Source organism: Lygodium microphyllum, chromosome 6, assembly GCF_053477565.2.
Source record: "Lygodium microphyllum isolate KBCC chromosome 6, Lygodium_microphyllum_v1.1.10, whole genome shotgun sequence".
NCBI lineage: Eukaryota > Viridiplantae > Streptophyta > Polypodiopsida > Schizaeales > Lygodiaceae > Lygodium > Lygodium microphyllum.
This window is the reverse complement of record NC_141140.1, coordinates 116,849,271-116,875,875: the sequence shown is the minus strand read 5'-3', so window position 1 is coordinate 116,875,875 and position 26,605 is coordinate 116,849,271. Positions and strand designations below refer to the sequence as shown.

Here is a 26,605-nt window from a genome sequence, read left to right as displayed (position 1 = left end):
ACATGTTGACATAGTGTCTATCTACTCCAAAACATCCTTGGAGAACGAGAAATGATGGAGATCATGGGGCAAAAGCTATCAATTAATTAGTCATCCCTACTTATGGCACAAGGAGCCCCTCATCTTTGACCACAAGTAAGGCCTCGGCTTGTATGTGGAGTAGACTCCTTGGTTGATGCAAAGAAGCCTTCCTGGTTGGGAACAATGAAAACCACCAACCAAGAACCAAATGAGACTGGTGGATGAAGAGAGTTGATATATCTTAATGCTCAGTTGAGTGGCGATGGCTCCTCTTCTTGTGTTCAATCTTCAATACTTTCCTTCAATCATACAAATCACACAACCATAATAATGGTGGCTCTTATTCCAACTAAAATCATAAATATTGAAGGAGGATCATAGATAAGGTAGGCCATGAGTTTGAGAAACAAAGAAACCCACACACTCTATTGCATGGCAGTGGCCTCTCAAATAGGCATACGAATATTTCAAGTACATTACACTTAGTTGAGATTGATTTCTTGGCTCACACCTTCATCTATCCAGCTCGTCATCCTAATCTCTCCACACTCTAAGATACACATCATATAGCATTTCATACAAACAAGGCACCACTCATATGCACAAGCACATATGAATGTTTCAATAGTCCTTAGATAAATTGGGCAAAAAGAAGGGTTATCTTTTAGCCCCTTAGTTATGATGCCCTAGTATTGAAAATCTTGGCACCAACTTTGCACTTTGATAACCTAAAACGGCAATTTATATGAACAAAAGGCATGGGAATCCATAAACATCCATACAAAAGTATACAACAATATATGATAAGGTATCTCTCAAGTGGAGGACATTGTCGCCAAATCAATGTCAACTTTTTGAGATGTCTTTTTCAAAAATTTATTGTTCTCTACACTCTTTTTTATATAAGCCATAGGTCTTGTCTATTAGACTCCTCTTCTCCAACATGCCTCTAATCATAGTAGTATCATGATGACCTCTTTTAGATAGAAGTGTCCTTTTCCATTCATACATGGCTTCTTCAAGAAGCCACCTTCTTCTTAGTTGGCTAACCTTCATTCATTACCTTCCTTTTATTCTTATTTTTCTTCAAGTGAATGTATCCTAGATGCTTAATAAAGCCCTTTTATTTGGACAATGATCCCTTTATACCATCACACACTACATGTGAATAAGCACAAGTACTCATGATTATTCTCTATAATACACGTATAAACACTAGTGTTGCTTGCTAGGCATAGAGATAGCGATTTTTGTAACATAAAAGAGCTAAATCCTATTGCTTTGCTTCATGACTTTAGTGTCGTTTGTAGAGTGATGCATGGTTTATACAATGCTAGGTGTTCCTAAAAGGCTTGAGAGGTATATTGTTAAAATTATCCCATAAATAACGTTAGTTTTTATCTTCTTAAATTATATCTAATCTCTAACACTACATTCTCTTTATCTCTTGCTTAGTCTCTCCTTCTTCTCACTCTATCTCTCCCTCACTACCTATCTTTCCCTATTCTTTGACTTTCCCATTCCCTCTCTTTCTCCCTAGCATATGGTCCTATATATGGTATGATCATGCACCCTAATCACAACATATTATCCTTTGTATGATAAAGGTTATGACCCTACCCTAACATCACTATCTTCAACAAAACTACATGTACTCTCTCTTATATCAACTATGAACTCCCCTTTCAAATCACAAAAGTAAGAATGTGAACTATACCATTTGTGGGTCTACTGATGGTGAAATTCTCTCTTAAGATTGTTCAATCTCATCCCACCCATACACTATTAGTGGGAGGGTAGTGATACATTTATGTTATTACAACTATAACTTGTGAGAGTAAACAAATAAAGAAGAATATGAGGTGAAGAAATCTCATATCATAATAATAAAATATGTGTGTAAATATGATAGTAGCATGATACATGGAAGACCTACATAGAGATTAGAGAGGACAATAATGTAGATGGTATTGGTGTGAGTCTTGGGTAGAGGATTTGATTTTCCTAGATCAACTTGGCTAGGAGTATTTAGGTATTCTATGACCTCTCATCTATGTATGTAGACTTTGGGAGGTCACTCATGAATATATATATATGTATCGCATGAGTTCAAAATAAGGGGATTTTAAAAATATATTTTTATGCATTTTTTACCTATAGAAGGGTGTCATATAAGTTTGTTACAGATTGAACAAAAAAGGATTGTGTTTTATTCAAGAAAATTTCATAGATAAGGATAGTTATAAATAGGCATTGAATACACGTGATAGATAGGATATATATATAGTGAACCCCGCTGAGTATATAAGTTACTAATTGTTCAAAGTTTTTGATATATTTGTGAATATTGTAGTATGATTATACATAGAAGTTGTGACATTGATAGTTGTTGGATGCTCACATTGGTTGAGAAAATTTGACCTTTAAATGAGAATGAAAGGATTTTTTAGTGCATAGCAAGTGAATGTTTTACACTTGGGGAATAGGCTTGAAAAGAGATTTTATAGTAGATAATGCACAAAAGAGAAAAAAAAATCCATCACTTAATATTCATAATGTCTTTGAGTAGCATTGAGGGCTAATATTGAAGCTAAATTGCATAGAGGATTTCAGCAATCTTTAGAGCTTAGACTATCAACATTTGAAGAGCTATTGTGCTACACAAGATAGTGCTTCTAACAGTCATTGGAGATAGTTGTAGAAGGTATTGTGGTTTCCTACTGGTAGGTCAATGATAGTAGAAGGGAGAGAGCAGTTGTACTATAGCGTGTTATGGTGAACATTTCTTGCGGAGAGAATAGGTGATGCTTGCGAGACAATAGGTCATGCGTAAATAAGGAGAAGAAACTATCAAGATTGGAGATAGATTCAGAGCTCATTAACCAACCATCTAAAATACAACACAGTGAATTTCCATTGCCTTTCTTTATCTTATTTTCATTAATTTCAATCGCAAAGATCTTCAATAGATTAGATTATATGGTTAGGCTGGGTTAGCAAAATGAAAAAGACAGTGATATTTTGTAGTGTGAGAGACCATGAGGACTCTATAGTACATGACTTGATACATGCAAACCCGTCTAGTTACAAGAAAGCTTAGCTAGAAAGCTTGCATGGTGTTTTCTTATGGTCTTGCTAGAAATTTGAATGTTTATACAAGCTAGGTGCAAAATTATATCATAGTGAGTCATGTGCCTTTGCAAGAGTTCTTCACTAATTGTGTAGATTGACTAAGGCCAACTGACTTAAATATTAAGTGGCACATGGAAAAAAAAATTGAAATCAAAATAACAAAGGACTTTGATATGTTTTTAAATATAATTTTACTAATATGGATGCATGTAAGAGCATAGCTATGACTTTTGCCTGTGAAAAATAAGTGATTCACAGTAATGTGTATCAAAATGTACCAAAAAATGTTAATATGCAAGGCCCCTATCACTCAACCTTCATATATCAGTTAAACTCCACATACTCTAGCTATAAGGAATGTGAACATAGCATGCATCACCTCATCTATGCCATAGCAAGAGACTAATGCTATCCAATACTCACTCAAGGGTCCAACATGCCCTGGACACATACTCGAATTGTGTGAGGACGAAATTCTCTAACATGTTGTATTGATATCTATACTTCACGGCAATGACTAGTTGGTATAAATTTAGACTCACATTATATAAATAAGGTTTGGTTTATACTTATGTGCACTGCAAATGAGCATGTGGCAAATAGAGGTTTACAATGTCACACATTTGTCAAAGAAAAATCAAACCTCCTCCTATGATCAATATCAGATGTAAGACCATATGTCCTCGTGTAGGTGGTGTAACCCTATAATAAATCATTCAAACAAAATTTAAAAAAGTGTAAGCAAAAATTCCAAAACACATGCATAGATCAAGTAAAATACACTCAAAAGCTAAAAGAATATTCATAGGGGGTTAGAGGCTCTTACTTGTAGGACAATCTCCATAGCAACTTGTGGTGCCAAATATTGAGGAGTATTCCTCCTTCCCCTACACATTGGATGCTCATAGAACTCTAAGAGAAATTTACAATATATATATATATATATATATATATATATATATAAATCAAAAGCTAGAAAAGTGTACATAGGGAGGTTGAGGCTAGTGCTCCCAGGGAAACCACCATAACAATATGAGAATTATGACTTCTTTTCCTCGGCACTTGATTCTCACTATTACACACAAACAATAGATGAATCTATGTAAATATTGACAAAAAGTATGAGTTTAAAGTAACTCTTCAAAGAAACTCCAATATGGACCGGTTTATCCACACCCTGACACCTTAACCTACGTGGCATGACCCAAACCTTGCATAGCTTGACTTGATGGAAGTAGAGTCTTACCACAAATAAGAATTAACAAAAGTGAGCGTGACGTAATATAAAGCCCCTTTTCAATGCAAATGATTTAAAAAATCTTACCTTGTAGTTGCGAGGGGATCGATTGAGGTGCGCTCTCTAGATGGTGGGGTAGTTGAAACATCTTCTTAACCTAAAATTAATATTTGAAGTGACAAAGATTTTATGGTGGCAAATTGCATACAATTTAATGGTTTTACTTTAGTCTTTGTTTTTGTTTATGATCCAAATACTTCACAAGAAAGGTCTCAAGTGAGGAGATACTTTCTTAAGAAGATTCGATCCATATGTATCTTTCATGGGTGATTGTTTTTGTGTAGGTTTTGTTGTGATCGATAAGGAGAAATTTTTTTGGTTTTGAGCCTTTTGATGTAGGTTTTGATTTCTAAACCCCCCTCCCATAGTTCAAAAAGAGTAGAGGAAGCTTGAGCAAGGTGCATTCTTAGAGACAAAGGGGCTCCCCATTATTTTGTGTAGCTTTTCCAGGTGACAATGTGCTTCAAGGTGACACTGTATTTCAAGAATGACATGGACTTATAAGATATGTACTTAGAGGACGACATGGAGTTCCAAGATAGCATGGATCTTAAGCTCTCGATGTTACAAGATCTTCCACAAGGTCAAAAAATCAATGGGAAGAATTGCTACCTTGCCATCTTGGAGTCCTATGATTTAGGGGAGATGTTGACTGAGGTTGTAGACCATCCGTTAGCTTGTGATGTCTCCAAACTTTCTACAAATGAGATATTAGAGTTGGCAAAGATACAAGCACCTTGGGAAAAAATGAACTCCAATATTCAATATTTGTTCTTTCCTATTTCTCTCTTGCGCATCCATCATGATCTCTAGCCCACATTGGGCATCTTATCAATGCTTGGGAGACATGACTAGAACTTGATAAACTTTATAAGTAGATGATCACAATGAATTAGGTGTCCTTGGAGGTGTGGATGTGGACTCTGAGCTGAAACAAGTCCATTTTCCATACACAAGCATGTCTACAAACATTGGCAATTGCAAATATAGACATAGAATGTTGGGAAGGTGATCACATCTTATGACATGGTGATAATTTTCTTGTCATTGTTATTATATAGTTTGCAAAAATTCAAACAGGTTTCATCTAGTTCTGAGGACTTCTTGGACAATTTTGGGCAGATTAGACAAGCCAATATCTATCACAGGTAGGTAGATTCCCACGTTGGAGCTTGTATTTGTTGTAGTAGTTTTTTACTATTTTTTTATTGTCTGGATGTAGTCATTCAACCAATTTCATAGCTAGATAACTTGATGCATTGGATTATTTCATTCATGGCTACATATAACGTATCTTCCCACGGTCATAATTATTCTCATGTCTTTGTACATATATTTCTTTATTATTGTACATTCATCTTTTATAGTATTTGGTTTTTTTTTCTCTCTCTCTCTCTCCTTTCCCTATACATAGATTCCTTCATTATTGTACATTCATCCTCTATAGTATTTGGTTTTTTCCTCTCTCTCTCTCTCTCTCTCTCTCTCTCTCTCTCTCTTTGTCTCTCTCTCTTTGTGTCTGTCTCCCCTTTCCCTGTGTTTATTTCTTTCAATTTGGTCACATGCTTCTATATTTGATGCACTCTGATTGAAGTGTGCATGGCCTAGTATTCAAGAATGATCTCTTTGATTCGGGAAAAAGGGATAGGACAATGTCATTAAAGAGATGCACTTGGAGGAACAAGTGCTCAAATCAATGGCATGTTACTAGATTGGACATATTCTATCCCTCATGTGGTGCTTGGTGGATATATCCACCTTCTTTCTTTGTGGACATATTCTACACAAGTAGAAAAAATATTTATATAATCAATTAGAACACTTCAACTAGAAAGTTAATTATATCATCAGCCGTTTAGGCCTAAACTACCTAGGTGCAAATGCATGAACAAATATGTGGAATGGAAAATGCCATGCACAATGTTGTAGAATATGAGCTATGCAACATCTTCTAGAGCACAACAAATGCTTCCTCAAAATCTTCCGTATAATCAAATTGCGTGCCTTTCTTATTGAGTAGTGGGTTAAGAGCAAATATGGGAAAGATACCTGATATACATATTGTGCCATTTCTCTTGACCGGGCGAATCTTATTACATCTTGAACAATTCTAAGAAGCTTTAGCCTTTCTAACATCTTGAAGAACCTAACCCTTGGGACTAGTGAAACCTTCCTTGGGTCTATGGTCATTCTCTTCTCAAATAAGAAATGGACCAACAACACCTCTCTCTTTAAATGTGGACTTAGATGGGTCTAGACACATTCTAAAACTTTTGCTGAATCTTCCAAAACAAAAATTAAGATGGTTCAAATTCTTCTTCTTACTACCAATCACATAGAAATGAACAATTAATCCTCTCATAAAAGTAGTGCTATAGAGTAGTTAAACTCAAATTCTAATATGTAGAATTCCACTTTAAGATGAATATCTTAATTCCACTTTAAGATGAAAATCTTAATTCCACTTTAAGATAAAATCTTAATTCCTTTTGCTTTTGGGCCAAAAACCTTATTTAACTCCAACCATGTTGTCCCAAGTATTTATGGGATATTGGTCTCAAGGAAGGGGGATCCTTATAAATATATAAGCATATCATGTGAGTTCAAAATAAGAGATTTTTAAAATACTATTGTTAACCATTGTTCACATAAAAAAGTGCACCATATAGAGGGGTCATTCACAAATTGAGTAGAAAAGGGATGCGTTTTTTAAAGGAAAAACTCATAGATAAGGCTAATTTTTAATAGGCCTTGAATGCACATGACATAGAGGATTTACATATAGTGAGTCCTCTAATACATTGGTATGATCCATTACCCTAGGAGAAATATGGATATCTATAAGGGACACTTCATAATCATCCTTCTTTTTCTAGTTTGATGTTTATAGATCTTGTTGATCTTGAATTACAACATTCCACATTTTATGCAATAGGAGAGAAGAAACTTGAGTTGATTTAGTTTGGAATCCCACTAAATTCTTCAATAGATATAGTTAAGACTTGAACTTGGCAAGATTGGAATCCCACTACATTCTTCAATAGATATAATTAAGACTTGAACTTGGCAAGAATATCAAGAGGTCTTACTGATGTGTATGGAGGATAATCAATGTCTATCATTACAACCTTGCTAAGATCAAACTACACTAAATGTTCTTTATCTTAAAAGCTAGTTGATGGCAGTGAGGAAATTAGAAACCCAACTTAGAAAATAATTGTTCAAAGACTTGAAGGATATCCAAATGTGATTGAAGATTTGTGGGTTACTTTGGACTCTTGGAAGTATCTTATTTACCATTACACATGTTGCTTTAGATTGTACTTTATGCTCTTTCTTTAACTTTTGATTTGGTGAAGCTATATAGTTTAGATAGTCCTATCAATGATGAATGTTCAAATCCTACCCTAAATTTTTAAAAGACAGACCATGTCTTTACTTCTTAATTGGAAAATATCTTGAATGAAAATTAAGGACAACACAATATAGGAAATTTTTAGGTAAGTGATGAATAGAGAATATGACAAATCAAAAAAATTGATCATTGTAATTGATTACAAGAGATATTGACATTTCCTAAGTGCATGCATTTGTTAGATAGCTTTGATAGCATAGAATGTGTATGCAATGCATCCTGGGCATCGTGCCAATCCGTTTTAAGTCCCATAGGCTTCGTGCGATCCTCAAGAAGTTCTCCCAATTCTTCCTGAAGAGCAAGATCTGCAGCTTGCAAGAAAAGCTCAACTTTTTCAACATCCAATGCTCTTTGTTCCATGGCATCAAGCTGACTATACCTCTCTTCAAATTCTCGTATCAACTCTGAAGCAGCTAAACCTTTGTTTGGCATGTAGACCCACTCTCGAAATGACCGCCGTGTAGCCATCCCAAAGTCCTCAAGGAAATACTCTTCTTTCAGGGCCTTCTTAAAATCTTGCCAATGTGAATTTTGAATAAAAAGATCAATCACTTTTGCCCTCAAGGCGGGTGTGACAAGACGAAGGAAGTACTTACTCATAAGTCCAGCTGGAACTCCAAAAAACCCCATCTTGATCCATATGTCTTCAAATATGCTGAAACATTACGGCCATCAAATAGCTTCTTCTCATTCTCAACTGCTTCAATCGCCTTAGTCGCGCTGTTTGCATTCTCCTGCTCCGAATATAGTTGCCTTTGCTGAGACAACTGTTGTTGATGCAATTGTTGCTGCTGCTGCATATACAATTGTGTCTACTGATTTTGAAGCTGCATATACATGGACATATTCTGCAAAATCTGCTTTAGATCATCTGTTGAAGTACTTGACGCAGCAGTCATTGATGGAGCTGAAGTAGAGGACGCAGCTGGAATGGTAGAAGAGGCTGAAATAGATGCTGAAGTATCTCCCATCCTGAAATTTCTGTGACGCTTTCACGTCAGGTTCACCAAAGATGTCGAAGGATTTCGAAAGCAAAGTCGCGACCACAGAGAACCTTGACTAATTTCAGGATAGAAGGTCAATAGTGACAGCCTTCACAAAGGATCATATTTGCATTCCAACAACTCTTTAGAAGACGTACATAGTTTTTGAGAATTCTGAATCCATTCTTCACGTCTAGAAGAACACTTGAATTCAGTCCTTCAAATGTAATAAACATGCCCTTAACCTTCTCTGCAGTTTCCTGTGGCAGAACTTTGTTATTGGCTGTTGCTTACAAGAGAGGATGTGGCTGATTCAGCAGAGAAGTTCTGAATAATATATTTCTGCTTCTCCTCATGACTAACTTGTATCTTTACTCTTCAACCTCCAAAGACAGACTAGCATGTCAATTGCTGTTAGAAAACATTCAAGAAGCATACCGATTTCAAAGTGTTAGGAAGCAGGCAATCTGCCATGGAGAGATCTGAGAGAGTGGGGTTACAATTCTAATTAGATTTCAGCACACAGAGCGCATTGATAGTAGAAGTATATTCAAGGTCCATTTCGCCGAAGAGGGCATCGACTGCCTGATCAGACCAGCCGTGCCTTATACTTGTAGAACTCCCAGCCACCGATGCCCATACCAAACATGAGAAGGGAACCTGCAATATATGCAATAGGCACATGATATACTATCTCCCCGATTAACAAGAACGTTATGGGGAGAATCTCTGCTGCCTCCACGCATATGTATGTGAAATATGGCATGAATAGGAACCCACAAGCACCCAGCACCAAAAGAAGAATGACCACATCGACTGCTGCAGCTGAGGACCGTTCACATAATGAAGGAAAGGGCACTTGCTTCTTAGGCTTTGCACCATACTTCTTATGGGAAGATGAATGGTCTACGGCCTCATTCCCCTGCCTGTTTTTCCTCTTGCTTTTTCTCCCCTTCAGGCTAGTAAAGCGGCCCCCAAATTGGATTTTCTCCCCACCAGAAAAGTGGCCTAGCCACTCCTAATTGAGCACTCCCTCCACAGTAAATTCCCATGTTACAATTTCAGCATGTATTATTTTGCCTTTTTCAGCTGCTCCTATCCTGCCACAGGCCTTCAAAATGCAAGCAAAGGTCTGTGCATCAGGAGAGAGGCCCTTATGTTGCATTCTCTCGAAACTGTTGATTGCTTCCTCACCCTGCCCATGTTGTGCATGGCCAGCAGTTAAAGCATTCCAGCACATAACATCTCGACTTGGCAACCTATCAAAAACAGCCTGTGCATTTGTAAGTGAGCTACACTTGACATACATTTCGATCAGAGTGCTGCCAACAATAAGATCTCTATCAAATCCCTTCTTTGTAACCTCCAAGTGCATCTCTTGACCTCTTTCTATGGCTTCCACATTGCCACAAGCTTTCAAGCCACACACATAAGTAATAGCATCCTGACCGATGCTTTTGAGTGTCATCTCGTCAAGGAATTCCAATGCTTCTCTATCACAGCCATGTTCAACATATCCTGATATAAGTGTCGTCCAGGATACGACATCTTGATCTGACATATTGTCAAATACTTCTTTGGATTTTCCAAGCATACCAAATTTTACATACATGTCAACCAGAGCATTATTGATAAATTCCTCTTGCTCCAAACCCTCTTCACTATACTGCCTACGCAGAACAAAAGTATAATCACAACAACTAAATATGTACAAAGTATCAAATCCCACACACAACTTTTGGGTGGATTTCACACCTCGAATGCACAGCAATACGACAGCGTCTACCATTTCGCGTCTATAATTGCATGTATCAATGAATTTACACGCACAAATAGACGCGCAATAGACGCACATATACACGCGCATATAGACACACTGACAGACGCGCTTTTACAAGCACTGATAGACGCGAACAGAAAACAAAAAATGTCATTTTTTTATGAAGCACGTGTAGTCTGCATTATAGACGCGCGTATAAACACGAATTATTTGCAATTTAGACGCGTTGATAGACGCGCAAAACAGAACTGGAAAAAAAAAACCAGATACATCAGATTGTGTATTTGGGAAAAAGACAATGTATCTTACGAGCACGAGAATTGAAAATAAAAGTCTATGTATTCATTATATATCAAAAGCATTTACAAGGGAAGTTTAAGTGCTTGCAACCTAAAGCGTGGCCGCAAGCAGTAGGCTCAAAGAGGTATCATACATATACAAGAAAAGAAGGCCTCATGAGGAGGTATGGTGCTCCTCTACGAATCTGAAGAGGAAACATCTTCGCTAGTACCACCATGGCTACTAGCATCGCTATCCCCCTCCTCGCTATGCTCCACATCCGGGTTCGCCTACACACACAAAAGATCAGGGTTGCTTACATAGACAAGGTGGAGAAAAAGTTATAATTAGCTATACCTTTAATAGGAAAGTAAGAAAAACATACATCCTCTGGCTGTCGAATCCTCATGGCCCGGCTGTATTGGTCCTCAGTGATGAGACCCTCCTCATAAAAGTGAAGCCATGTCGCTACACAGTTATGGGCTCGATGGTAACCTACCTCTCTAGGAGTAGGTGTCCTACCAACGATGGTAATCTGCAAAACATTTAGAGATATACAAACAATTATGAGTCACAATATATTAGACTAAAATATATAAAGAATTGAAAGAAATATAAATAAAAAAAAACTAGAAATCAAAATATACTTACAAACTCTGCCTCCCACGACTCTCTGCCGCCCGATCCGTAATGCGACGATCCCATGGTTTCCATTTGGATCCGTCGCGCCTCTGCGTGCTGGCGACTCTTCACTTTCTCAGCTGCTTTCTTCTTGGCTTTCTTCCACTCTATGCGGTGGCACGTAGGTAGTTGGCTATAGGCTCCATGCCCCTCCTCCAGCCTCTGCAGTGAGTCCCTGGCCCGTGTCATGAGGTGGGATCTTTTGTTGTGAAGCATATCCCTCACTTTTGTACGTTCCCAATCATCCGAGAATCGCTGACCCTCAGGATTTGGGTACCTCCTATGGACTGCCCTCAACACCTCCTGCCACAAGCCGCTTTTCTGATTTTTGAAGGCAATGAAATAATCTTTATATGTCGCAGGCACGACACTCCTCATGTACGCCATTACTGTCCCTTCCCTCATCATCATGAAAGATGCCACCAGCATCTGTAACTCTATAGTACTGGCATACAACTTCCTCTACGTGATCTACTGGTGAGGGTGATCGCTCGCTACCTCCTAGGCAACCCCCACACAAGCCTCGTCCTCCCCCTCGACTCTCCCTCCTCCCTCTCTGTCGACTACCCTCTGCCTCGCTAGACGCACAAGCTTTTGCAGATGCACGTGCTTCTGCATATGCTTGTGCTTCAACCGATGCACGTGGATCACGTGGAGTACCTGCATATGGAGTACCTGCATATGGAGTACCTAAATGTGGAGTGCCTGCATGTGGAATCTGGGAAGTAGTGCCAGGTAAAGACGCCAGAGGCGTCCCAGACATGACATTAAACACCTCGTTCACTGTGGGAGAGCCGCCAAGGTGTCTGTTCATCTCTCCCATGAAGTCTTCCCTACTAGGAAAACCTCCAAAAAATGCATTGACCCCCCTGCCAAAGGAGGCCAATGTATCATTCATGCGATCCATATCCAGGTCATTGCTAGATGAACCAGGATACGACATCTGCAAAAAAAACACAGGAAAAAGACAAATTTATTTGCATACAAAGAATCATATATTACCTACATTTTCAAAGAGCTTTCTTTAGACATTGAGCATAACACTTAAGTGCTAATGCTTCTCTTAAACAAGAAAACTGATCTTGTCAGACTATGCTCTAGGTGCTTGCTTGAGCCCATAGAGCGCCATGATTAGATACTCTCTACTCTTGTCAGACTATGCTCTAGGTGCTTGCTTGAGCCCATAGAGCGCCTTCTTGAACCTGCACACATACCTGGGATGCTCTAAATCTTCATAACCTGGTGGCTGATACATATACACTTCTTCCTGCAAATCACCATGCAAGAAGGCATTCTTCACATCCATTTGCTACAACCTCCAACCTTTGGATGCTGCCAAAGCAATCACACATCTGACAGTTGCCATCTTAGCAGCTGGAATCAAGGTTTCTTTGTAATCTATGCCATATGTCTGGGCATAGCCTTTTGCAACCAGCCTAGCTTTGTATCTACTAATAGAATAATCTGCATTGTGCTTAATCTTATAAACCCACTTACTGTAACGTGTCTACTAGAATCCTCTAGGACACGTCCTGGCAGTCCATCGGAAAGGTTGTCTAGAAAACTCCGCCCGGCACTCCCACGGAATGTTACGGGCTTCGCAATCTAGGTCTTCCCGCGTCTGCCACGTAGCGGAAGTGTCCTGGCCGTTTCCCACTTAGGATCGACCGGAATTAAGGTTTTCCTGTTTGATCATTAGCTACAGCTACTAGCGTCAGACCCGAGCGAACTACTTTACGCAGAAATGCCAGGTCCGAAGCGGATTCACGCTGCACTTGGTTCAAGGAGAATGGGAAACGAGAGGGATGCAAGGCTCAACCTCTCTGCCATAAAGCATAGTCCCATTCCGTTCCCCTAAAATAGCGTAAATCGGGTAGGATGTAACTCTAGGTCATCGTTCTCATTATTAGCTTTGATGATGATGATCATTCCGCTATTCGCCGAGTGATTTTGAGAAAAGTTCCCGGCTAACCGGGACCACCCATCCATAGGACGGACCCATGGTCCATCCTCCGCACTTTCCTTGGTTTGTTTTAGTTATGTAATTACCTAACACATTAATTTGACATATAACAAACAGCTTCTTTGATTAGCCCTGTTAAGCACTGGTTCCTTCACGTAATCTTATCACATGACATAGAAAAACAATATCAAACAACTTCTTTATTATCATATCATCATTTTATCTTTGAAATACAGAGGGTTCCGCCCGTAGGCTTGTTCATAATCCGCCCGAAGGCTATCAGTGATCCGCTAGGGATCACTATTCCAAGCTTCTGCCCGTAGACTAGTATGCGGGCCTCGAGATCCAATCCCGAGTCACGTTAGCCTCTTGTGCAAGACCCGGAAGGCGAGGGATTTACGGCCAGAGCCCCCCCTGGCACCCAAGCGTCCTCCTGCTCCAAGTAGAGCTCAACGGAAAGACCTCACGCGGCGGGTTCGGTCCACGTTCCCGGCGCGGTCAACAACCCCCTTGGTTAGGGTCAGGCAGGCAGTCGGGGGTAATTGAGCTGCCACTCCCTTCAGGCCTTCAACCTGAAGCATTTATATATCTTTCATCCTTTAGTTCCTTGAACAAACAATGCAAACAGTGCTTTCTAAACTGTTACAAGCACAATCAATTCCAGTGGTCGTTTAGTTGGCAAACTGTTAAGGAGTGAATCCTTCTCTCCGAATGCATCCAGCATTCGATCCGGAATCAGTTGCAACTTGGCAAGATTCCTATTGTCTTTGGGTTAGGGTCACCCTGTTAACCCAACTTAACCAATGCTTTAGGTCTTATTAATAGTAAGTTCCGGCGGCCATGTCGCTTTAATTTATTGATTAATCGTTTGCGTCCGAGCAATTACTTAACTTCCCTTAACTTGGCAAATTTTCCCTAATGAGGGCGATGTAACAGGATGACTAACCATCCCCTTGCAAGTTAAACTTGCGCAAGAACCTGCCAACCTCATTCCAAGGAATGGCAAAACTTTCTTGCGATCAAACCACAAGGCTATGCGACGTTGCAACTTGTTGCACAAGTGTCGCCTCCATTCCAAGAGATCATTTCACCTATTGAATGGCGTTTTCTGGTCACGGAATTATCTTCAGACGAGAAGCAGGGTTTAGGGTGTCTTTTTACCCAACCCATCCCTAATTTCACTAGATCGACAACGTTTAGTCCTAGGGTTCCAACTCAATTCGAGTTTCATCATTTTGAACGATTGGTCCTTAGGGTAGGAACCCTAGATTATTGTTTGCATGAGCACCCAATTGACTCAACATTTCGGGAATGTGGTTAGGGCCATTGGGCATGAAGGTTTCGACTTAGCGACAATTGGAAAACTTGGCCGAATCCTTAACGTGCTAATACCTAGTTAGTTGGGGTATCTATCGTATTGACTGAACCATGCCATACGAATCCCTTGCGGCTAGGTGATTTGGGTAATTCACTATGCTTGTCTCGCGACAAGGATGAATCCTTCCCTAGAGATAATAAACTAAATCTAAAGAAGAAAAATAGTTTCGACTACCACCATACATGTAAACATGCGACTCACTCTATCTTTCATTGGTAAAGTAAAAATACATGATAAGCTGGATACCAACTTTCTTAGGACCTACTAGGACTTACTTCAAATAATCATGTCTACTACCTTGTTATCTACACTTTAGAATCTCATGCTTTGTTTAAATCCTGCAACCTTTCCCAAATGCAACACTTGATGAATGAATTTTATGCACGATGAAAGTGCAACATGCAACCCTTTCATAACTACAACGTAGTTAAATGAGATTATTGTAGAGTTAGTGTTGGTATATTCTTTCTTGCAAGCACATGCCACATGCCAATCCATAGATTCATTTTTGATACACCACCATTACTTTTCGGATAACCTCCTACGGGTGTTAACAACTTTTCCCCCATGAACCATAAAGATTTTTCCTAAATTGCGACATAAGCTTATTCTTTCCATGTCTAGTCAAAAATACACTTAATAACTTCAGCCTTATAATGATAGGCGGTAGGTGTTCTAGGCTCGTCCTTTGAAATGCATGATAAGGCAACATAATACTAAGGTCGTAAGATGGATAGACAACTCACGTTCATCATATTGAAAATATTAATAACTCCATTTCATGTCATGAGATAATTCTAGTAATCGATCAAATAGACAAATTTTCCTCAATTTCCTTTTAATTCGGCTTGGAAAATTTGAACATGCATAGGTGCTTTCTATTCCGTGAGAGTTATCATACCTAATGCATTACTTTTGCGTAGAATCAAAAATCATAAAAACCTGGGTCTGTGGGCTCGGGGAGATGTCCACTTGAATGCTAGGAGATGAACCTCCCGCAGGCGCGCCTTGCCTTCTTGGGAGCCATCGTTAGCGTGCTTACGGACTTCCGGTTTGCCTTTACCCTTACACGTTCGATGAGTCTTCTTCAATTTTGCGAGCCGCTTCAAAATCGTACGCCGGAGATCCCTTCCCTAGTGCGAACCCTTGAGGGTACCGGCCTCACGGGTTTTTGGGAGTATGGAAGGCCCGGTTTTAAGACTGAGAAGCCCGCATAGGACCAAGGCTTATGGCCTTCCCTTAGAAGCTTCTTAAAGAAGCTTCTAAGAAGCTTCTGGGAGTTTGCAGCAACGTCGGGGGGAGGGGGGGGTCCCAATGATTGGGAAGAAAAGGCGTGATCGAGGCGAGGACGGGCGGCGGCCTGATGGACTGTGGCGGCGATCTGGCGGACTGTGGCGGCGATCTGCTTGGCTGCAACGTGGTCACGCTCCCTTCTCTCCTTTCGATCGTCCTTCTCTCACACCACCCCCAGACCCTGGCTCCCTGGGGAGGGGGTTTTTATAGGCCTAGGGGGGGAGAGGTGAGCTCCACTACGTGGCCACTGCATGGGTCCCCCCCCTCCCATGCAGCCCACGACTCTTCCTTGACCCATTCCCCCACACTCCCTTTTCTCCAGTCGTGCATCGGCTGGGGAAAAAGGGATAAAAATAAAAAAATTTGCCTTGAATATTCAAATTGCCCCTTCCAAGAGGGTGTTTATGTGAGACTTGCGGTTTCGAACTTTCGGGTTTGATTTACCAATGCGGAGGACCCCATTTCTCGCGTGCAGGTCACACATTACACCGCCGATAATTTCAATACGAGAGATAACCTTTGCACAAGGTTTACGTCGTGTGCGGGAAGTCAATATTCACGGGTGGGAATATTACATTCTCTCCCCCTTAGAAGAATGGAGATGTCCTCATCTCGAGATAAATTGGGGATATTGAAGGTTGAGAGAGCTTTCATCCATCCAGGTAGCATCCTCTTCGGGATAATCCTTCCACTGGACGAGGCATTCTTTCAAGGTTCTAGATCTTAACTGTCTCTCTCTAACATCTAAAATCTTATCCGGTCTTAGTTCAAGGACTCCTTGACTAGGCATTACAATTTGTTGGTCATCGAGTACATGATTAGGGTTGGGCACATATTTTTTTAAGAGACTAATATGGAATACATTGTGAACTTTTAGGTTATCCGGAAGTTGCAATTTATAAGCATTGGGTCCCAGGCATTTGAGGATTTTATACGGCCCACAATACCTTGGACTTAGCTTCTTGCATTGTCCTAGAGATAGAGAACTCCTTTTTGGGCGTACACGAATGAAGACCATGTCTCCTTCTCCGAAGATCCTCTCTTGGCGCTTCAAATCCGCATATGCCTTTTGTCTATCTTTGGCTGCTTGTATGTCTTGTCTTATTGACCTTATTTGGTCATCCATGTCTTCCAACATTTGTCTTGAAGCTTCCACTCTTAGGGTAGGATCAGAAAAGTTTAGGGGACTTCGACAATCATGACCATACAATGCCTGGAAAGGAGTCATTTGAATGCTCTGCTGGTAAGAAGCATTGTAGGCAAATTCCACTAACGGCAAGTACTGAATCCACCTCTTCGGCTCCCAACAGCAGTATGCCCTAAGCATATCCTCAATGATTTGATTTACTCGCTCTGTTTGTCCATCCGTTTGGGGATGGTAGGCGGTGCTAAAACAGAGTTGAGCTCCAATAGCTTCAAAGATAGCTCTCCAGAAGTGTGAAGTGAAGAGAGAATCTCGATCGCTAATGATCCTTCTAGGTAACCCATGTAACTTGAATATCTCCTTGATAAACACTCTTGCAATGTCGGAGGCTTTATAGTTTGTCTTTACCGGAATCAGGTGTGCAACCTTAGTAAGCATGTCAACTACAACCATAATGGAGTTGTATCCTCCTTGGACTTGGGGTAAGCCCACCACAAAATCCATACTGATGAATTCCCATTTCATTTGGGGAATGTCAAGTGATTGCAATTTTCCTGGCATCCTGACATGTTCAGCCTTGATACGTTGGCAAGACAAACATTCAGTGACATATTTGAGAACGTCACCTTTGAGCCTCTCCCAATGGTAGCTCTTCCTAACTGCATTAAGAGTTTTTGCATAGCCAGGATGTCCTGCGAAGGGGGAATCATGAGCTTCCCATAATATCTTCTGCTTAAGTGACTGGCTTGTTGGTATACATAGCCTTGTTCTGTAGTAGACAAGTCCATTATCAATGGAAATTTCCCGATACTTAGCTTGTGACTTCAGATTCTGCTCCTTGGTAGATATTTCTTTTATCATGGTTTGGTAGGCCAAATCATGGCATGCTTCCTCTCTAGCTAGTTCGAGTATAGGGTTGCTTGGCATAGATACCTTTGTAGCCAGAGATCTGGCCGTTGATGGATTCTGCAAGATTAGGGAATTTAGGAATGCCTTGCGACTGAGTGCATCGGCAACTACATTCTCTTTCCCTGGTCGATACTTGATTTCAAAATCATACTCATCCAATACTTCAATCCATCGACGTTGCCTCATGTTGAGCTCGTTCTGGGTAAAAATCCATTTGAGACTCTTATGATCGGTTACTAGAGTAAACTTGTTACCCAACAGGTAGTGTCTCCAAAGCTTTAGAGCATGGATGACAGCTAATAATTCCAGATCATGCGTGGCATAATTCTTTTCATGACTCCTCAATTTCCTTGAAGAATATGCTACTGGATGACCTTCCTGCATGAGTACACACCCCAAGGCAAGAATGCTGGCATCAGTTACTACCTCGAACTCCTTATTGAGGTCAGGAAGTTTTAGAATAGGTGTTGATACCAAACATTGCTTCAATTGGTCGAAGCTATTTTGTTCAGGAGTTGACCATGTAATAGAAGTCTGCTTCTTTAGTAAGTCGGTAAGAGGTGCTGCAATCAAAGCATAGTTTTTGATAAAGACCCTATACCATCCTGTCAAGCCAAGAAAACTGCGTATTTCTTTGACGGATACTGGTATTGGCCATTCAAGCACATCTCTGACTTTGGCTGGGTCTACTGATATCCCTTCTGATGATACTATGAATCCTAGATATTCAATCTGACGTTTGAAGAATGCACACTTCTTCATTTTTGCATACAGCTTATGAGACCTCATTGTTTCAAGGACAATCCGAAGTTGAGGTTCATGATCTTCTTCCTGTTTAGAATAGACTAAAGTATCATCGAAGAAGACAAGCACGAAATCATCAAGATATGGTCTAAAAATATCTTGCATTAATCTATTGAAGGTGGCAGGTGCATTTGTAAGCCCGAATGACATAACCAAGAATTCGAAGTGCCCATATCTTGTATTGAAGGCCGTTTTTGGAATATCTTCATCCTTGATCCTGATTTGATAGTAACCTGACCTGAGATCAATTTTGGAGAAGATCTTTGCACCTTGAAGACGATCAAGAAGCTCATCTATTCTAGGAATAGGATACTTATTCTTGATTGTTGATTGATTCAGCCCCCGGTAATCAATACATAGTCGAAGTGTCCCATCTTTCTTTTTCTGGAATAGTACTGGAGCTCCCCATGGTGAGTTGCTAGGCCGGATGTAACCCTGATCTAACAGTTTCTTGAGTTGTTCCTTCAACTCAATAGCTTCTGGTATGGACATTCTATAAGGTCTCTTTGCAATTGGCGCAGCTCCAGGCATTAGCCTTATCTCATGATCAACTTCTCTTGGAGGGGGAAGTTCAGTTAATTCCTCAGGGAATACGTCAGCGTATTCCTTTAGCCAAGAGGGTTCCTCATGAGACTCTTGGCTTTGATCTAATTTGTTGAGTTTGATCAGGTACACAGGTAATCCTTTCCTAGCCCCTTTTATGATCCGCGATACTTTGGCTAACTGGATTCTTGGCACTCCCGCTTCACCTTGAGTCGTAACAAACTCTTTTTCAGAGTTCCGAAAGGAAACTTGACCCTTCCCACAGTGGATGTGAGAGTCATTAGGCTTAAGCCAATCCATCCCGAGTAGACACTCATGGATACCTAAACTCATGACTCTGAATTTGACTGAGGTTTTCTTTCCTCCCAGATAGAACTCCTCCTTAGCAGTTTGCCTGGTACAAGTTACCTCACGACCGTTTGCCAATTCCACAAGTAGGGTAGGTGCTTCTAATGTGGCTATTCCTAATCTCTTAGCACACGCTGGTGAGATAAAGGAATGTGTACTGCCACAATCAATCAAGGTTTTGAACCCTTTACCTTGATAGTCCGACGGTGTTTGAATCACCGAAAACTGGCGATTCGGCCCCTTCTTGTGTAAAGCGGCATGGACTGTCGCTCTTTCGAATTCCGCTTCCATAGTCGGATCTTCCTCTTCTTCTGCTTCACATCTTTGCCTATTGGTAATGCAGGCAGTTTTTCCTCTTCCACGGGTGGCGGCTCCCTGACCGCGGCCTGCACCTTGACGGTGTCCCTCGCTGAGCTAGGGACATTGCCTTTTGAAGTGACCGAGTTCATTGCAGTGGAAACATCGGAGGTTTCGGCCATTACTGTGAGTAGGAACAAAGTTATTGACGTTATTTGTCCTTGCTTTCTTCCTTTGTCCCTGATTGTGGCCTTGAACTCTCTTAACTTGGGGTCTGAATGCCCCTCTGTTCGGGTCGCTATAAGACCAATTTTTGTTACCCCTCGGTCTAGCTTGCACTTCCTGAATTATAGGTGCCGCTCGAATGAGTGCATCCTGAAGATCTGATGGTCGCATAGATTCGAGACGGGTATTTACAGGTGGATTTAAGCCCGCGCAAAATTTGGACACCTGCTGTGTCGTGTCCATTTGTGGCGCATACTTTAAGAGTGAGACAAATTTAGAGTAGTATGCGTCAAGGGTGAGTCCTAACTGTTTTAGCTCATAGAACTCATTCATTTTCTGTGTACGATATGCAGGTGGCAAATATCTCCCCTGCACGGCTTGCTTTAACTTCTCCCAGGTAACGGACCCCTCTGGAGTCCCTTGATCCCTGCACCATTGTTTCCACCATAATCTAGCTTCACCGATGAGTTTTAATTTGGCGAGCATGGCCTGATTGGTAGGTGCAGTACCAGCTGCTTCGAAGTAATCCTCCATAGATTCAATCCAAATTTCAGCATCAGACTGGACGAATCTGCCCTTCTCGTCAAACTCGGGTGGCTTTATCTGCTTGAGGAGGAACTTCTTCTCCTGGATCACAGCGGTACTTGATGTAGGGGGCGAATTTGGAACCTGTACCTGGGGTTGTGCCTGGATAAAAGTTTTCTTAACATTATTGTATGATAATTGACATTAGCTTATCTTTAGTTCAGCTATCTCGTAAATCATGAAGCCACTTAACTTTTCGCAACAACCCTGATGCACAATCGGATATTGATAAAGAAAGTCCTTATTTATATTTACATGGGCGTAGCCTTATACAACATCTCGTGTGATGATAATCCAATCATTGCATTTAGTTTGGGGAGAACAACATTGTATTGGATTTGTCTACAGGAACTGTGTAATAGTAGGGTTTTGGGTCATGAATCTTTAGGAATCGATAATTCATCGGAAGTTCAGGATATCCTTTCCGCTGGAATCCATACTTCCCATGGCGGCCCAACACCTTAATCCTGTCAGCTGGGATTACACGGGTTACTTCCTCATATACATATGAGTTCAATTCAACCCTCCGACCCTGAATATGCAAAGTCGAATTTACGTGAGCTTCCACAAAAATGAACAGCTTCACGACTTTCAAATCTTCCAACCACTTGATCCTCTTTAGGTTGGTTTGTAGATAAGCGAACCGGTGGGCAGCTATGTAGTAGATTCCTGAAGACCCAGTCCATCTTCGTTCTATATATAAAGGTGATGGATTATAAATCTGCTCCAGGATGTTCATCATTTCAATTCTCCGCCTATAATGCGGAGAATGCATTGCAGTCATAAACATGATCCGGAACACCAAAAACTTGTTCCACGCTTCATAGTTCTGCAAGACAGTATTGACGATGAGCAACAAATTTTTTTTTTCCTTCATTTTATTGAGATCTTATAAAAACAATTCTATCGTTGGTCGGCTCTGATACCAACTGTAACGTGTCTACTAGAATCCTCTAGGCCACGTCTTGGCAGTCCATCGGAAAGGCTGTCTAGAAAACTCCGCCCGGCACTCCCACGGAATGTTACGGGCTTTGCAATCCAGGTCTTCCCGCGTCTGCCACGTAGCGGAAGTGTCCTGGCCGTTTCCCACTTAGGATCGACCGGAATTAAGGTTTTCCTGTTTGGTCATTAGCTACAGCTACTAGCGTCAGACCCGAGCGAACTACTTTACGCAGAAATGCCAGGTCCGAAGCGGATTCACGCTGCACTTGGTTCAAGGAGAATGGAAAACGAGAGGGATGCAAGGCTCAACCTATCTGCCATAAAGCATAGTCCCATTCCGTTCCCCTAAAACAGCGTAAATCGGGTAGGATGTAACTCTAGGTCATCGTTCTCATTATTAGCTTTGATGATGATGATCATTCCGCTATTCGCCGAGTGATTTTGAGAAAAGTTCCCAGCTAACCGGGACCACCCATCCATAGGACGGACCCATGGTCCATCCTCCGCACTTTCCTTGGTTTGTTTTAGTTATGTAATTACCTAACACATTAATTTGACATATAACAAACAGCTTCTTTGATTAGCCCTGTTAAGCACTGGTTCCTTCACGTAATCTTATCACGTGACATAGAAAAACAATATCAAACAACTTCTTTATTATCATATCATCATTTTATCTTTGAAATACAGAGGGTTCCGCCCGTAGGCTTGTTCATAATCCGCCCGAAGGCTATCAGTGATCCGCTAGGGATCACTATTCCAAGCTTCTGCCCGTAGACTAGTATGCGGGCCTCGAGATCCAATCCCGAGTCACGTTAGCCTCTTGTGCAGGACCCGGAAGGCGAGGGATTTACGGCCAGAGCCCCCCCTGGCACCCAAGCGTCCTCCTGCTCCAAGTAGAGCTCAACGGAAAGACCTCACGCGGCGGGTTCGGTCCACGTTCCCGGCGCGGTCAACAACCCCCTTGGTTAGGGTCAGGCAGGCAGTCGGGGGTAACTGAGCTGCCACTCCCTTCAGGCCTTCAACCTGAAGCATTTATATATCTTTCATCCTTTAGTTCCTTGAACAAACAATGCAAACAGTGCTTTCTAAACTGTTACAAGCACAATCAATTCCAGTGGTCGTTTAGTTGGCAAACTGTTAAGGAGTGAATCCTTCTCTCCGAATGCATCCAGCATTCGATCCGGAATCAGTTGCAACTTGGCAAGATTCCTATTGTCTTTGGGTTAGGGTCACCCTGTTAACCCAACTTAACCAATGCTTTAGGTCTTATTAATAGTAAGTTCCGGCGGCCATGTCGCTTTAATTTATTGATTAATCATTTGCGTCCGAGCAATTACTTAACTTCCCTTAACTTGGCAAATTTTCCCTAATGAGGGCGATGTAACAGGATGACTAACCATCCCCTTGCAAGTTAAACTTGCGCAAGAACCTGCCAACCTCATTCCAAGGAATGGCAAAACTTTCTTGCGATCAAACCACAAGGCTATGCGACGTTGCAACTTGTTGCACAAGTGTCGCCTCCATTCCAAGAGATCATTTCACCTATTGAATGGCGTTTTCTGGTCACGGAATTATCTTCAGACGAGAAGCAGGGTTTAGGGTGTCTTTTTACCCAACCCATCCCTAATTTCACTAGATCGACAACGTTTAGTCCTAGGGTTCCAACTCAATTCGAGTTTCATCATTTTGAACGATTGGTCCTTAGGGTAGGAACCCTAGATTATTGTTTGCATGAGCACCCAATTGACTCAACATTTCGGGAATGTGGTTAGGGCCATTGGGCATGAAGGTTTCGACTTAGCGACAATTGGAAAACTTGGCCGAATCCTTAACGTGCTAATACCTAGTTAGTGTTTGGGGTATCTATCGTATTGACTGAACCATGCCATACGAATCCCTTGCGGCTAGGTGATTTGGGTAATTCACTATGCTTGTCTCGCGACAAGGATGAATCCTTCCCTAGAGATAATAAACTAGATCTAAAGAAGAAAAATAGTTTCGACTACCACCATACATGTAAACATGCGACTCACTCTATCTTTCATTGGTAAAGTAAAAATACATGATAAGCTGGATACCAACTTTCTTAGGACCTACTAGGACTTACTTCAAATAATCATGTCTACTACCTTGTTATCTACACTTTAGAATCTCATGCTTTGTTTAAATCCTGCAACCTTTCCCAAATGCAACACTTGATGAATGAATTTTATGCACGATGAAAGTGCAACATGCAACCCTTTCATAACTACAACGTAGTTAAATGAGATTATTGTAGAGTTAGTGTTGGTATATTCTTTCTTGCAAGCACATGCCACATGCCAATCCATAGATTCATTTTTGATACACCACCATTACTTTTCGGATAACCTCCTACGGGTGTTAACAACTTTTCCCCCATGAACCATAAAGATTTTTCCTAAATTGCGACATAAGCTTATTCTTTCCATGTCTAGTCAAAAATACACTTAATAACTTCAGCCTTATAATGATAGGCGGTAGGTGTTCTAGGCTCGTCCTTTGAAATGCATGATAAGGCAACATAATACTAAGGTCGTAAGATGGATAGACAACTCACGTTCATCATATTGAAAATATTAATAACTCCATTTCATGTCATGAGATAATTCTAGTAATCGATCAAATAGACAAATTTTCCTCAATTTCCTTTTAATTCGGCTTGGAAAATTTGAACATGCATAGGTGCTTTCTATTCCATGAGAGTTATCATACCTAATGCATTACTTTTGCGTAGAATCAAAAATCATAAAAACCTGGGTCTGTGGGCTCGGGGAGATGTCCACTTGAATGCTAGGAGATGAACCTCCCGCAGGCGTGCCTTGCCTTCTTGGGAGCCATCGTTAGCGTGCTTACGGACTTCCGGTTTGCCTTTACCCTTACACGTTCGATGAGTCTTCTTCAATTTTGCGAGCCGCTTCAAAATCGTACGCCGGAGATCCCTTCCCTAGTGCGAACCCTTGAGGGTACCGGCCTCACGGGTTTTTGGGAGTATGGAAGGCCCGGTTTTAAGACTGAGAAGCCCGCATAGGACCAAGGCTTATGGCCTTCCCTTAGAAGCTTCTTAAAGAAGCTTCTAAGAAGCTTCTGGGAGTTTGCAGCAACGTCGGGGGGGGTCCCAATGATTGGGAAGAAAGGCGTGATCGAGGCGAGGACGGGCGGCGGCCTGATGGACTGTGGCGGCGATCTGGCGGACTGTGGCGGCGATCTGCTTGGCTGCAACGTGGTCACGCTCCCTTCTCTCCTTTCGATCGTCCTTCTCTCACGCCACCCCCAGACCCTGGCTCCCTGGGGAGGGGGTTTTTATAGGCCTAGGGGGGGAGAGGTGAGCTCCACTACGTGGCCACTGCATGGGTCCCCCCCCTCCCATGCAGCCCATGACTCTTCCTTGACCCATTCCCCCACACTCCCTTTTCTCCAGTCGTGCATCGGCTGGGGAAAAAGGGATAAAAATAAAAAATTTGCCTTGAATATTCAAATTGCCCCTTCCAAGAGGGTGTTTATGTGAGACTTGCGGTTTCGAACTTTCGGGTTTGATTTACCAATGCGGAGGACCCCATTTCTCGCGTGCAGGTCACACATTACACCGCCGATAATTTCAATACGAGAGATAACCTTTGCACAAGGTTTATGTCGTGTGCGGGAAGTCAATATTCACGGGTGGGAATATTACAGTTACATCCAATAGCTTTCTTGCCCTTCAGCAATGATACTAGATCCCAAGTCTTATTGGCCTCTAATGCAGCCATCTCCTCATCCATTGCTGCATCCCAATGAGTATAACCAACAACATCCTCAAAACAAGTGGGCTCAATATCCTCAACTAGTTTCACCATATAAGCATAATGGTGAGTTGCAAAACCTTCAAAACCAAATCTTTTAATAGGGTATCTGACCCTGCTAGATCTGCATACCACACTGGATCACTCAATGGAGCCTTTACATTACTATGAGCTCTCTGTACACCTGGTGTCCTAATAGAAGGAATAACAAGCTCATCATCCAAGCTCTCTGAGCCACTGGAGTCTCCATCAAGAACTGCATCAATGCCATCTGACACTTTATTCTTTCCTTTGTCTTTACATGTAGTGCTACTAGATGCACCTGAAGATGTGCAGCTACTCCTTATTCTCCTAGACCAAGGACTACCAGATGATGTCTCTAGTCTACTAAAAGACCGTGATTCTTGCTTTTCAGCCTGCACATGAGTGTCATGATCATCATCATCCAATGCATCACCACTAGATGCATACCAATTGCTCATCTCATCAAAGATAACATCCGTGCTCACTCTAAACTTACATGTGACAGGGTTATAATAGCGATACCCTTTCTGCTCTAAAGAGTATCCAATAAAGACACATTTTTTTGCCTTTGGATCAAGCTTCTTTTGTAGCTCATCTGGCACATGAACATATGCAACACAGCCAAATACCTTCAAGTGCAATACATCAGGCTTCTTACCAGTAAAGCATTGTTTAGGAGTCATCCCATGAACTGCAGCTGTGGGAGTTCTGTTCATAATATAAACAGCAATATGAACAGTCTTAGACCGAAAATACTTA

General features: G+C 41.3%; 1 protein-coding gene across 1 annotated transcript; it reads right to left on the bottom strand.

The window, feature by feature from the left end:
• Positions 1-9,866: 9,866 nt before the first annotated feature.
• On the bottom strand, positions 9,867-10,460 carry LOC148035012 (pentatricopeptide repeat-containing protein At2g33680-like). Its single transcript, XM_087680760.1, has one exon. The coding sequence runs from the start codon at positions 10,458-10,460 to the stop codon at positions 9,867-9,869; it is 594 nt and encodes a 197-aa protein (XP_087536886.1).
• Positions 10,461-26,605: the final 16,145 nt, after the last annotated feature.